This window comes from Cydia strobilella, chromosome 12 (assembly GCF_947568885.1).
Source record: "Cydia strobilella chromosome 12, ilCydStro3.1, whole genome shotgun sequence".
NCBI lineage: Eukaryota > Metazoa > Arthropoda > Insecta > Lepidoptera > Tortricidae > Cydia > Cydia strobilella.
Window position 1 is genome coordinate 10793571 of NC_086052.1, and position 15079 is coordinate 10808649.

General features: G+C 39.2%; 1 protein-coding gene across 4 annotated transcripts in view; it reads left to right on the plus strand.

The window, feature by feature from the left end:
- The window catches only part of LOC134746107 (clustered mitochondria protein homolog), a 41023-nt gene that overhangs the window by 10902 nt on the left and 15042 nt on the right, over positions 1 to 15079 (plus strand). For 3 of the 4 annotated variants that reach the window (XM_063680358.1, XM_063680359.1, XM_063680360.1), the window contains exons 2-10: positions 5497 to 5688; positions 5905 to 6560; positions 6726 to 6887; positions 7304 to 7457; positions 7715 to 7848; positions 8601 to 8737; positions 12211 to 12379; positions 12916 to 12976; positions 14720 to 14856. In XM_063680358.1, coding sequence (XP_063536428.1) covers positions 5497 to 5688; positions 5905 to 6560; positions 6726 to 6887; positions 7304 to 7457; positions 7715 to 7848; positions 8601 to 8737; positions 12211 to 12379; positions 12916 to 12976; positions 14720 to 14856 — 1802 coding nt within the window. The remainder of the gene's footprint in view (positions 1 to 5496; positions 5689 to 5904; positions 6561 to 6725; positions 6888 to 7303; positions 7458 to 7714; positions 7849 to 8600; positions 8738 to 12210; positions 12380 to 12915; positions 12977 to 14719; positions 14857 to 15079) is intronic. The other variant, XM_063680361.1, reaches the window with a different exon arrangement.

Genomic DNA, 15079 nt, shown 5'->3' on the forward strand with positions numbered 1-15079 from the left:
TAATATCCACCAACACCCCATGTGTCCTGGTACCGATGGTAAAAAGCCGTACTGCTTGACTTTGGTGCCGTGGTAGAGGGGTAAGTGCGTGCTATGGGACGCCACGTGCGTTAGTACGCTGAGTACTTTCGCGGCTGAACTGTGCGGACAGCTGGTGCCGCTGCAGATTTTGCCGCGGTCAAAAAGCGGGATAAATATGCGAACCTGGCCGTTAATTATTATTTTGTACCCCTTCCTTGCGTTTGAGACTACTGGGTGCTGAGGTGTCGGAGGCTATTGCCTTTATTCGGGAAGTGGGACGTTGAATTAGAGAGAGGGGGTCTAATGCCCGCGCGGGTTCGTACCTTCTGCAAAGGTTGTCAATCGCAATTCGCATTTCAACGTGGTAACGCGGCTAGTGTGATGGGTAACCTTGCTTCAGGGACAACTCGGCAGAGATGGGCATTATTCGAATATTCTTTTAAAGGAATAATCATTCGAATCATCATCATCATCAATGGTCTCACCGGAAGATCAGCGCTGGCAGTCGCCAGCAACATGCTGAGGTGAGACCATTTCGTGGCACTTTTTCTTTTTATTTATGTTTCTCTGTTTTGTATAATTTTCTATTTGTGTGTGCTAACGAATAAATTATTTCTATTCTATTCTATTTCTATTCTATAATAATCAATAATTAATTCAATAGTTATTCGCGAATGATTTATTCGCGGATGATTTATTCGCGAATAATTTATCCGCGAATAAATAATTCGACCGCTTTTCAAATGACGAATGATTTAAGTATTCGTTATTTCATTCGAATAAGTCCACGAAAAATATTTAAGTTTTTTGGGTTATTTCATTTAAATAAACAGCACGATCAAATTCAAATAAGCAACACGTCTAATAAGTACTGTATACATTTGTTCTAACACTTCTAATACATTAAAGATTGTTATGTATATATATTATGTTATGGGTTACCATAGCTTAGAAGCTGACAAGCTGATATAATTTAGTTTGTAACCTCACAATATTCCAAGCATAGGTCCAGGTTCTGAATGGGTATTGGTATACGCAAAAATACTTGGATATATGTGTTGGATTCAAAACCGGGTTTACTCTTTGACGTAACGCTGATATACTAGGCTGTTTGGTGCTTAGGCTTTGTCGACTATCGACATAAGCGACTAGATACATACTACAGTTTCCGACCAAGTTTTATTGGGTTCAAGGGATCTTCAGGTTACGATTAGGAGTATTATACGAGCGCCTGTTTTCTGCTATAAGAACTTTACCTAATTTACAGAGTTGGATCACTTGTTTTGTTTGGTTTGATTAACTTTACATATACGTATACGCGTCTGATGCTTATCTTGAATTTGGTCTCTGATCTCTAACAAAATATTACACGTTGTTTAAACTCAGTTCTAGGGCAGCCCCCTGATTTGTGTTAGAGTCTGTGCAGAAAGAGAAGAGTCGTAGAATGTATTGGATCCGATACATTTCACGACTTCTCTTTCCGCACAGGTGCTTGTAGACGCATTTTTGCGAATAAATTAAAGCAAAATAATGACTTAATAGTCTGCGCAAACTTTTCCAAACACCTCTAAAATCGGACAAAGCTTAAATTATGTCAAAATTGTCAATGTCTATTGTCATTCGTAATGTTTTGTTAACATGTGTCAAATTTATTAAAATTTTCACGTTGAATTAAAAATGACTAACGTTCAAGTGCATTTCTAACTAAGCAATGATATAGAGATAGTGGTTCAAAAGGAAACGTAAGGTCATGGAAAGAAATCACACAATAATCGGTAAGCCAAGGTTAAATATGCGGCGATTGTCGCTGACGCTGGTTGTCCCTTGCATTATTCATTGATCGACGACGCTGCAGCCCGCTTATAGGCGTCCTAGCAACACGCTTCTTATTTTTCTGAATCAAAGTTTTTTTATGACGGCAAACCTGTAATCACATTCGCCTAGGTTTCTCCGTCCAATCCAGTCCGCGGTTAAATGGGAAACCTTAAAATATCGGTGGTGTGAAAATCGTGTCATGAAACGTGATTTATAAAACGCGGAAAAGTTTCTTCGTGAAATAAGGCTTCAACTCTAGAAACTGTAGAAAATGTTGGTATGATTGGAAGCTGCATCTGTGATACTTTGCGCCTATAGTATGCCAAATCACGGAGTCACGTCGTTTTATTTGTTTACATTATTTTAAATACCTGAAAGTTAATTATATTATGAGTGCAAGTGTGTTTATATTAACCTTTACCTAAACCTTAACCTTTAAACTTCTCTAAATACCTTGCTATTTGTTATCTAGATTAAACGGCTAATAATTTATAGAGCCGTGATATATTGTTACAAGAAGGAAGAGCGTTTATCAACAAATTTCCCAAGTTTTAATATATCTAGGGGCCGTTGACGGCGCCGCGACTTGTTATCTCGTTTGTAACGGGAACATAGATAACTTTAACATTTAGGTTGATATGAAAGTTTGTCTTCTCAGGCATCACTCAAGTACCTATGTGATCTTTTCCGCTCTTGGTAGGTAAATAAGGTGGGATAGTGTTCATTAAAAACGTTCCGTACCGTACTGAGGTCATGCTTTATTGAGAGTAATAAATTGTTATGATTGCTTAGTCATATGTCTCCCTTATCGCTTAGCGTCACGAGCCACGACCTATATGTATATTAGGTAGTAGGAGTAGAAGAATTGTTTCATTCTAGATAATACTTCGTCTGTTGATTAATACGAGAAACAATTAATCTAAGTGAAGTCTTTAATATTTCTTAAGGCTGGCGTCCACTAGACTCGCCGAGGCGAATCGAATCGAATCGCAATAATTCGCCTCCTATATTTTCTAATGCAACTGCGTCCATTGACGGGCGCGCCGCGGCTCTTCGTTCGATTCGATTCGCCTCGGCGAGTCTAGTGGACGCCAGCCTTCACAGTCTCTTTTTATTTAGCGATCGAGACTAATTGTTATGGCAGTAAATTACGATGGCTTAGGTTTGAGTAGCAATCCCTGAAAACCAGCGCAATGGCTAAGGATTTTATTATCAGCATATGCTGAATCCATTTTGGTATAAACAATTTCAAATTCAGATAGAGCAAAATCGACGTGACTGTTATCGAAACTTATTAAATTTTAATGATATTTTTATTTTTTATTTTTTTTTGATAATTTTTTCATATACTTTAATTTAAACTTATTGGTTAGTTTATCTATGTTGCGAATTGCGATGCAGATGGAAGAGCTCTAATGTCGTTTAGGTCTATTTTGATAGATACCTATTCAAAAGTATATCTCCTTATAGTGTTTAAAATCTGCTTCGACAGGTTTTTGGCTGCCCTTAGGATGACATTATTGTTTAATATGCAGTATGATAACTCAACATCATCACAAAAACATATTTGCAAAACAAGATTGTAAAAGCGCATAATGTTTACCGCTAGTATAGGTACTCTAGCAGCAATATTAATCGCTCATTGAAAAACATACTGTCGCTATACCAAATTAATTACCGTTCGAATAGTGACGTTTTTCCATTATTCAAAAGTTGAATTTTCAAGCACAAATCATTTTGTATAGTGACACTAATGTTTCTCAAGGAACGTTTGTCTAAGCTGCAAACGCGTCAGTGTTCGAGTATTTGTATATTCTGTAGTTAGTGCAATTATATCCGTACAACCACGGCAAATAAATGAGTATTAGTTCAGAACAGATGCACTACCCTGTCGCGTCGCGATGCAGACGCGTCGGCGATGGCGTCTATTGTTGGCGGCATCCCGTTGCCATCTATTATTGACTCGCCGCTGGAGATAGTTGGCGCTGCGCCAGCGGCGACCACGTGCGCCGTCACGGGATCAGGCATGCGCGCAACACGCCCGGTCTTTCTATACATTGACTATCTTCTCGGGAAACTAGTATAAATGTAACTATGAAATCCGTAACAATTACGCCAGGGGTCACCAATTAGTTTCTTCAGGGGTCCGGTTCTTAGAATATAATGACCATCCGCGGTCCGTTTCTCATCGAGTTTATTAAATAAGCAAAAAAATAAAAAAACCTCAGCGGTCCGGATGCGGACCGCGGTCCGCCATTTGGTGACCCCTGAACTACGCGTTATCACTTATCATACTTACACTGGTACTCTGCAAGCGATTGCTAGCCGGCTATCCTATGCTATTGAAATAACAATCAAGCTTTTCTACCTTATTCTTAAATAAAAAACTTCTCAATCGTGAGCTCACTAGCATATTTCGATCTCAAGATCGGAAGTCGCTGTGCGTTTTCGAAAATCACTCTTATACTGGTTAGCTAGCGATGCGCTCTGTTAACGCCGTGAATTGCCCTTGACGTTCCCCCACACCAGGAAGAATAGCCCCTAGCCTAAAAAACCGGCATCAGTGTTTAAACATATGCGGTTACGAATAGAAATAAACTCTTATAAATACCTCGCCCTAGATTTTGTATGTTATTTTACGAATATAATTGAAATATGACATGTATGGCACGTCCCTTGAACGAGTTTTATAGTTAAATCCTTTGATGTTTGAACGACTAAAGTTGTCGCCAGGTGTCGTTTACATGGCGAAGAATGACTAAATTACTACAGATTGTTATGGCGGTTGAAAAGCACCTACATGCTTTTAAGAAATATTGAATTTTACAATATGTTGCTAAATTAGAAGCGAAGCGTTATGTGTCCCTGCTTTAATATACTTAAAACAAAACTACGTATAGACTTAAAACTAAACCGTAGTCTATAAAAGACCTGCAACGACTAACTATGCTACGACGTGAGTTTACGGTAAGCCGAGTAAGCTCCGGTAGCGCTAGCATAAGTCTGTGAACTGTACAATAGTATTAAAATTATTTTAAACGGGTCACTCACTTTCGATCCAATTTTCGACTTAATAATACGTAAGTGAGCCGTTTAAAAATAATTTTAGTATAGTTTGTCAAAGGACTGTCTCATTTCAAACATAGACAGAGAGAATAATGCTATCTTTGTCTTACACTAGTACTAGAAAAGAAAAGGATGACAAGATTTGCTTGACCAACTATATGTTTGAGTCTCACCGGAGTTTTATAGTTAAAACTGTACAATAGTGCATGTACACATTAAGAATTGATTTTTATACGTAGTAGGTACGGAATTTAATATCAAGGTCAGGCTGTCTTGTCGAATTAGTGTCACAAATTTAGTGGTTTATTCTGAAGAACAGGCAACGCCCCCAGTGAACTGTCTATCTTCTGAACTTGTCTATTAATAATTATCTTGCACAATATCGCGAACAATTTTACATTATGTACAATATGTATGATGTTTTTGCTAAATTCGACCATGTTTTATGATATGCGATGCCATGTTCGAACATGGCATCGCATATCATAAAACTAATAATCGTATGAAGTGAGCATGTGTCTCACTTCATACGATTATTAGCTTTGCTTGCATTCCGAGGAAACTGTTAAACTAACATATATGTATCTTCCACAGCCGACAAGGTGGAGGTCACAAAGATGAAAAAGAACATATCGGTGAAGACGGCAGGCAGCAACGGGCACGCGCGCACGCCCAACGGGCGTGCCGACGACGAGGGCGGTGGTAGCGCGCGCGTGTCCTACGCGGCTGCCGCGCGCAAGCCTACCTCCCCCGGTACCAACCCGGCACCGTTCCCTATGCCCACAGGTATCGTGCCCTTAACAATCTTACGGTAAAAAAAAGACGTGGACAAGATAGATAGTGGACAAGTAGATGTTGTTCACCATGTAAACGCGACACCGAACAAACCTTAGGGAGAGGCTTCAGAGAATGAATCATAATCGCGTGCATCTTTCTTTTGTCTGTTTCGATAAGTTTATAATTTACATAAATATGATAGATTTACATTCTTTATTTTTACAGAAACCACACAAAAATCAAAAAGCAATAACGAAAAGACACAAACGAATTCCAATAAATCCAATTCAAACCTTAACGGGGCAGAACGGATATTTAGCGACAGCAGTGATCTTAAAGACGAGAAGTCACACACCAAAGAGCAAATTGTAAATGGAACAAATAAATCGCACGAGACCATTGTTAATGGCGACGCTAAAAAAGAAAATTCAGATTGTGATATTAGTAGTAGTAGTGATAATGGTAAAGTAGTTTCTAATGGAATTAACAGTGATTCAGACGATTCGAAGTCCAGCAAGTCTGACGAGGGTCATGATGTCGTATTACCGAAGGTTTGTCCGAAGAAAAACTCTGAAAGTAGGGTATCTGATAAGAAAAAAGAGAGCAAAAAGACTAAGGCGGCAGCTGATAAGAGTAATGAGTCTGAAAAGAAAGTGACTGTTATCGTAACGGATAAGAAAGAAGAAGATTCAAAGGCATCAGATGCCACAGAAAAAGTTAACGGTGAATGTAATAAAGTCGTTAATGGAGATAAAGATAGGGAGTCGACGCCCAGTGAAGATGGCGATGACAAAAAGAGAGATGCTGAGGTTGTTTTCATTCAAGATATGGGATTCACTGTTAAAATTGTTAGCCCTGGAGCGGAACCATTAGATATTCAGGTATAACTTAAAATTTCACGTAATGTAAATTTACTATTTGAGCACTCGTCACTTTGCAGTGTTTGCTAATACCTAGCGTTAAAAGATGAAATCAATGAATATAATTATCTGAGTGACTAGCCCGACTAACATTTACATATATTTAATGTTTACTTACCTTTTTAGGTATTGAGCATGGAGCTCGTGCAAGAAATCCATCAGGTGTTGATGGATCGGGAAGACACCTGTCACAGAACCTGTTTCTCTCTGCAACTCGACGGCGTCACCCTAGATAACTTCGCGGAATTGAAAAATATTGAAGGATTAAAGGAAGGATCAGTTATCAAAGTACGTAATTTAAAGAGACAAAAATGTTTGGTCTTGACTTAGTTGAAATTTAGTTCTTTTGAGTACTCCATACGGTATAGAATCCTTTGGAACCATTGCTGTCGACTTTTTGCAGAGATACAGTATCGATACTTACATTTGACTGTTTCGGACGAAAAAGGTTGTTCCTTACAAGGTGGTTGGGTCGAGGGATAATATAGGATAGGGCCGCCTGTATCGCTGCAAATATTCATAAGGTGATGTCTCTTATTAATTTAATAGTCGCCTAGTCCTACTAGTCTTTAGTGGTCTTATCCTCCTCAGAGCCAGTAGCAACTGTTTTATATTTGAATTCTGAAATATGTACAGCATTTTGTACGCTGGGCCTCACGAGGTTATTTACCTGTTGCAAAATATTGAGGGTATCGTATTTGCAGGTGGTAGAAGAACCGTACACGATGCGGGAGGCTCGCATCCACGTGCGTCACGTGCGCGACCTGCTCAAGTCGATAGACTACACCGACGCCTATGCCGGGCAAGAGTGTAGCTCGCTTGCCTTCCTCAATGTTATCACCCAGGGCGATATTCTAGGTAAGAATTTATACCATTTTCCTCAGTTACTATAATATACCTATTGGGACGTACGTCACGTATACTTACGTCAGATGCGCAACCTGCACAACTCTTAATCTTCTTTTTAGCCCTCAACGGAAAAAGGAGGGTGTGACATCGTAGCTCCCCAACAGACGAACCGATTTAAGTGCATTTTTTTTTATGAAAGCGTTGTCTATAGTATTGTATGTGTGATGATTTTTTGATGGCGCTGTTTTAATTTTTGCTTTATTCAGAAAAGAAGAAGTCGCGCCCAGAGAGCGTAGATTGCACGCCGCCCGACTACATAATGCCAGGCAGCACAGAGCGGCCATTATTGCCCTTGCATCCGGGGCTGACCAAGGAGAACAAAGCTCCCCAATGTTTGAAGGTATGCCCTCTACAACTCCTTATTTCGTGAAAAAACGTTATAGGTACCGTGCACGTTGGGGGGTCTGCTATCTTGTGGGCAAAATCCGAAACTTAAACTTACCATTGACACTTCACGCGAAAGCAGGTGCTGCCCCCTACATTTGCGCGTAATAGGTTCTGCCATCTTGTGGGCTAAATCGGAAACTTAAACTTAACATTTACACACTGCACCAATAAACAAGGGTCTCCTGTGCTGCCCCCTACAGTTTATGCAAGTTCCTTAAAGTTATTTATGTAATTTTAACATTACGTTGGGCGCCATTTGCAATGTGTAATTTAGGGGACAACACCAACAGTCAGGTGACAACCAAAAATCAGAACGACCATAACTTCACAGCCATACATTTTTTTTTTAGTTTTTTTCATCTGACGATTTAAGATCCCGCCGCGTTGCTCTAAAATGTACCTAATAGTGCATATAAATTACGTATGTTGAAATGCATTAGTGTGCGTTATTAAATTAGTGTTGTGATCGGACAACAGACAATATTATAGGTTATTAGAACCCATTATGTCAGAAGATGATGATATGTTAGATGACAACCAAAACTCGCTACAGCCAACAAGTTCAGAAATGAAAAGTGAACCGTAATTCATGTGTTTTGTTTATCAGCGAAACACCAGAATGTCATTTGAGACTTCGCCGTGTTGCGGAAAAATATACCCAATGTATACCAACATAAGCGTTAAATTAGTGTTGTGATCGGGCAGGTGCTGACGACCTCGGGCTGGAACCCGCCGCCGGGCCCACGCAAGATGTGCGGCGACCTGCTGTACCTACACGTCGTCACTCTCGAGGACCGCCACTTCCATATCACGGCGTGCCCTCGCGGATTCTACCTCAATCAGTTAGTATTTCTATCCTTTTTTAACTTCTGGGTGTTAGGTGTAGTGAGGCGTGCATTTAAAGCGTCCCGTATGTCGATTTTGACCGGTGTAGTCTTATCCGGCAACCGGCATTGCTAGCTTGCGTAACGTAATTGCCGCATTCACAGCTCTTTTTGTGTAAATTAACATGTTAATATGCCTGAAATTGCCACTTTATTCCGTCGGTCAAATTGATGGATGTCGGATTTTGAGGAATCACTACTTCAAATCATTTCTTATTGTGTACGAGATTAAAACGGCAATAGAATTAATGGAATATAAGGAAACCACGCCCCCTTGCATGACTGTTGCATTGTTAGTTTGTTTTGCATATCATAGTACTTAAATGTCATTTACATGACCAGGCGCAGCTTTCCCTAAGGAGCGCTTGTGCAATGCACTCCCATAAATAATCATAATGAAATTATAGTACCTACACTACCTAATTATTATATTACTGTTATATCTATCGTAACAAAATTAAATACCAATTAAATAATAATTACCTTTATGCATTATAAGTTCATAAACAGCCTACTACTCGGTCTACTACTATAATTTCATAGGTAACGCGCGAAGCGGAGCGCTTTGGATTGCGCTCCTATGAAAAAATATTTAGTACATTCACAAATAGGAAATTCAATAAGAGTGAAATAGTACATTTCGATGCTAGTGCGGAAAGTATGTCATTACTCCACGAGCACCGAGATATCTTGCCACGAGCCGTAGGCGAGTGGCAAGACTCGGGACGAGTGAAGAACGACATTTCCGCACGTGTATCGAACGACGTTTTTTTAATACAGTTGCGAAAAAATAAGAAAAACAACAAGTAAGGAATAACAACAATATCGAATATTGTCTTTGGAAACTTAGCTTGCAGTAATAAAAAACGCCTCTTCTTTGACAGGCGTTTCGGCAGCTATTCCTACCTCTACCTTCCATACATGAATCTATGCCAGGTCTATGCTTCCATAGCTATTCCGTTCCATTCAGACAACTTATTAAGAACGGTTTTTCAATTTTCTATATTAAAAAATAAACGTGTTATAATGATGAAGAGGTAAGTAATAAAATATGAAATAAGTATATTTTTCGTATTCCTACATTAACAGTAGGTTTTTATGTTGGTTGCGACGTTTAAAGGAAACTAATATTAACACTCATCAACAAGTAGTCATGAATTGGAACAAGTATAAATTAAAAAAAATTGGAAAAGTAAAAAGCAAGCGAGTTCACATTGTTTGTAGTAAATTATTTAAAATGAATGAATATAACGTGACATTTTCACCTTTACAAACCCGACTCGAGTTGAAAGCAAAAGGACCACCACGGCTCAACCTTGAACTTTCGCAAGTATGTTCGTCAAAAACAAAAACTTTTACGCGTGTGTTTAAATCGGATCAATATACAAAAACACCGTGGTCATGTGGATGTGATAAAACGAACAAACTATTTTGTTTTCCGTGTCTTGTTTGGAGCGGGCGCGGACGGCGGCGGTTCTTCTTCTTCTTCTCGTGTCGATGGTTTCAGACTTTCAGACTGTGCGGGACCAAAAGGCAGCGACATTTATCGCCCTGTCCGTCGCATCACGGAGATCCTGCTCAGAGCAGGAATGCGGGTACGCCGGGCAAGATAACATGTGTTCCATTGTTTGGGGAGTCGTCCCACATGGACATTGGGCGTCTGAGCCGCTTAGAGCGCCCCACCTCAGCATGTTCTCTTTGCTACGACCGACCTGGGAACGCAGTCTGTTTAAGGCTTTCCAGATCGGCCACGGCTGCTTATGCCCAGCGGGAAGCGCTTCAGCGGGGCGGACGTAGTCGTCAGGAGGGGCGCGTGTTAATGATTTAGCCCATCTTTCAATAAAATTGGAAAAACATTCACAATCCCGAACTCATTTATTAAATGAACTGCAGTTGGCGTCTATAGGTCGTCATGATATTCGCACGGATTTCGCATATCGAAAGTCCATACGAGAGTTCAATGACCGGGTGGACGAAAACCGACATATTTTGCGACGGTTAATAGATTGTGTTGTATTTTGTGCTGCTTTTAAAGTTCCTTTAGGGGGCACGATGAGTCATCGGAATCCCTAAATCCAGGAATATATAGAGGTTTGATAGATTTTGTAGCTGAGATCGATTTGATGCATTTGATTTATAAGTAGGTAATTTAAAAATATTGTAGTTTTTTTTTTACTTTAAGTGAACACCCATAAAATATACCCACCAGCCGCCCCTGTTTACATCGAGTCAAAATCGAAATCATCTTCGACCTGATTAGTTTCGTGTTTTTAGACTTTTAGATATTTAATACATGTTTATATTCCAATGCAAATTTCCTATACTGTTTTTCGTGATTTACCTTTGTACCCCTCTTCGGAGTATGTTGACGTAATTTGGCCTTGCTATCATAAAATATATATTATGAAACGTAATAGTGATAAGATTTTATTTGCCATGCATAGTTCATATAGTTCAACGGTTTCTTCCTATTTGTTTGGTGCAATACCAACTTCTAAGTTACTTTTCCAAAAATGTACATTCATCAAATCAAATTCACACATGACACAGACAAAGACTGAATGGGTATAATAGCAAATACTTAGGTGCTAACTCGATCAAGAAAAAAATATTCAGATGAGTTCACTAATTTGACTTTTAATAAAAGTGAACCCGAATACATTGTTGAAACTTTTTCATGGCGCGGGGGGTCATGAAAAAGGTAAAATTTTCTAGGCATGAAAAAAAAAAAGTACGACTTCCGCCATTTTTCTTCCTTTTTACTTAAGCTCTGGTTTCCTAGGAAAGCGGTGCCGTCATATACAGCGGCCGTAATATTACGGACGCAAAACGCGACCGTCTTTACAGTGACACGTGAAAAGTTCCACAACCATATAACACACATTCGGCCACCAATCATTTATTCAAATCTCGTGGTACAGAAGGTGAATTTGAAACTTTGTCGTCTTCGCTGCTCCAGATGGAGTTGGAACTCATTTTGCACGTTGGTCCGGTCAATAAAACCCCAATACCTATAATATAATTATAGAAATGGCTTCACCGCTATCCAAAACACGTTCACGAACCTATCGACACTGTCAAGACGGCCGTCATGCAAATGGCGGCACCGCTTTTTGACGTTACGGTGTCAATCACCGCCCTCTAGGAAACCGCGCCATTTTGTTTACATAGACAACGTTCTAATGACGTCATTCACCACTGTATTACGGCCGCTATATGACTGCACCGCTTTCCCAGGCAACCAGAGCTTAAGGGGTTTGAGAAACCCTTACACAGAATCTGCATAAGGGGTTCTCAAACCTATAATACAGATTTAATGCTCGTAACAAAGCCATATATGTAGCTCACAGGCGCACAAATTATAAGTTTGCCATTCCATTCATGGCCATCATCTAAGTTTTAAAAGAGAACCTTTTTTTTTGTCGCCACAGGTCCACCGAAGAAGTGTTCAACCCCCGCCCCTCCACCCCGTCCCTGCTGTGCCACTCCCTCATCGAGCTGCTGAGCATCGTGTCTCCCGCGTTCAAGCGCAACTTCGCTCTGGTCCAGAAGAAGCGCATGCAAAAACATCCCTTCGAGAGGGTCGCGACGCCGTACCAGGTAATATTTAACGATTAAAACTCAAAAAAATGGCTATTATTCCTAAAATAGAAAAACTGAAAAAACTTCATCTCTTTCAAATAAACATAAATATTAAAATGACGGAAAGGCAACAGCGGCATTTTAGAATAACGTCAAGTTTATGGTTTTATTGATTTATTTTTATCTTATATTGTGGTATTAGCATGGACCAATAAAGATAATCTCTTCTATGGTCCTTGGTTGGTATTAGATAGATACTTAAATAAAGATAACATTTTGAGGTGTTATATAAAGAACACAATAAGCTTGTTTTTGCATTGCAAAGCGCCTAGCAACATGGTTTGGTCGCTTTCTGATGAATACGGTCTGACAGTCTGTCGCGGTATACTTGTGTTAGCAGTGTAATGTATAGAAGTGACTGCATAGCTAATTAAATCAATTAGAGGAACCGAGGTTTTTCGCTATATATAAAACACTGAAGAACGCATATCTTATTCAGCATTGTATTTCAACGGTGCAATGACACTTGCATCTGATCCGTCTTATCTTTTCAGGTGTATCAATGGGCGTCGCCTATGCTCGACCACACAGTGGACGCGATACGCGCAGAGGACAGTAAGTACCACTTCCACTGTTCATTGATATAAACACTTATGGCGTTATTCATAAACACGTTACTGGCCTGAATTAGCTATGAATCGTTTGTCTTTATTTGTCATTTTGACTTATGTATATGTAAGGAAGGGATAAAACATAATTTAACTAAATCAGGCCCGTAAAATTTTATGAATAAGAGGGTTAAGGTACACCATAGGTCAGTTGAAAGTTGTTACTAAGTGACTGAGTGGTTTAATTATGCCAATCATAATTCATAATGTATGTCAACATGATACATGATTACGTCATTTACCGGTAGGATTAATATGTACTTACATCAACTAATGAGTTGCATCGTAATATAAATGGAAATACATTTTCTAAACAAATATAGAGAAAAATAACCAGACAAGTGCGAGTCGGACTCGCCCACCGAGGGTTCCGTACTTTTTAGGGTTCCGTACCTCAAAAGGAAAAAACGGAACCCTTATAGGATCACTCGTGCGTCTGTCTGTCTGTCCGTCTGTCATAGCCTATTTTCTCCGAAACTACTAGACCAATTAAGTTGAAATTTGGTACACATATGTAAGTTTGTGACCCAAAGATGGACATGTAACGTAAACAATTAATATTAAACACGGGGGCCACTTTTGGGGGGTAAATAAGAAAATTAAAAAATAAAGTTTGTCAAACTATATCGTGTTACATATCAAATGAAAGAGCTCATTGTGCGAATCTCAAATATATTTTCTTTATAATTTTAAGATAAGCAGTTTAGAAGTTATTCAAGAAAATAGGCAAAAAATGACCATTCCCCCCCCTTTATCTCCGAAACTACTGGGTCAAAAATTTTGAAAAAAATACACAAAATAGATCACCGGAAAACCTATTAGAAATGTGCAGTCAAGCGTGAGTCGGACTTAAATACTTAGTATTTGATCCGACCCCTACGGGTTTTTTAAAGACATTTCACATAAAAATACATTGTTTAAATTGTATAATGTACGGAACCCTTGAAACGCGAGTCCGACTCGCACTTGTTTTGTATTTGTTGTTGTAGCGGCAACAGAAATACATCATCAGTGAAAATTTCAACTGTCTAGTTATCACGGTTCATGAGATACAGCCTGGTGACAGACAGACGGACAACGGAGTCTTAGTAATAGGGTCCCGTTTTTACCCCTTGGGTACGGAACCCTAAAAAGTGTGTATGCAAATTTGCAAACCATTTTCCGATTGATCAATTTGTTTACGAATAGCATACAATACGCATAAGCAAATGATCGGACAAATCATCGCAAAACCATAAAAAATCATTTATATCTCAAAATAGGACAAGATTTATTAAACTCGTATAATGTACAGTATTTTTGAATAAAATTTCCAGATTATACTCAAAACTGCAGTTTAAAATTGTTCAATTTTTTTATCGTGTTCCATACCATATTTATTTTTGCGATAATTTGTCCGAAGTTCGCCTTTGTACCTTTTCTTTTTACTAATTATATGTTATTTTTAATATGTATTTTTGTACAATAAAGAGTTTACTACTACTACGCACTACAATGTTATGTAAGGAATTTCTAACTCGGGACTTTCCCAATTAAATGCGCGAGCGATACTTGACAATATAGATAGTTTGATAACAAAAATCCAATCATAACTACTGATACTTTTACTTTTGCAACATGGACGCACAGGCCACAGCCGTTTGCGTTACTTATACCTGTTATCTGATCTATAATAAAGATTGTTCCACAGCATTTTCGTCAAAGCTCGGCTATGAAGAACACATCCCGGGGCAGACGCGAGACTGGAACGAGGAGCTGCAGACCACTCGCGAGCTGCCTCGCGGCACCTTGCCCGAGCGGCTACTCCGCGAGAGGGCTATTTTTAAGGTAAGCAAATAAAATAGGATATTTTTTCTATATCTTTAAACAAGACTGGAATCCAACTTACTGTGAAGAAACAGCGCACGTCATTATCATTTTTTTAAACAAGAAGGTCATTACTCCAGCTAATCCAACTTACTGTGAAAAGAGCACGTCCTTATCGAGCTAGATTTTTTTATTAGATAGAGTTACCTACCTAGGTAATAAAGCATTAAGATTGCGAGTACGA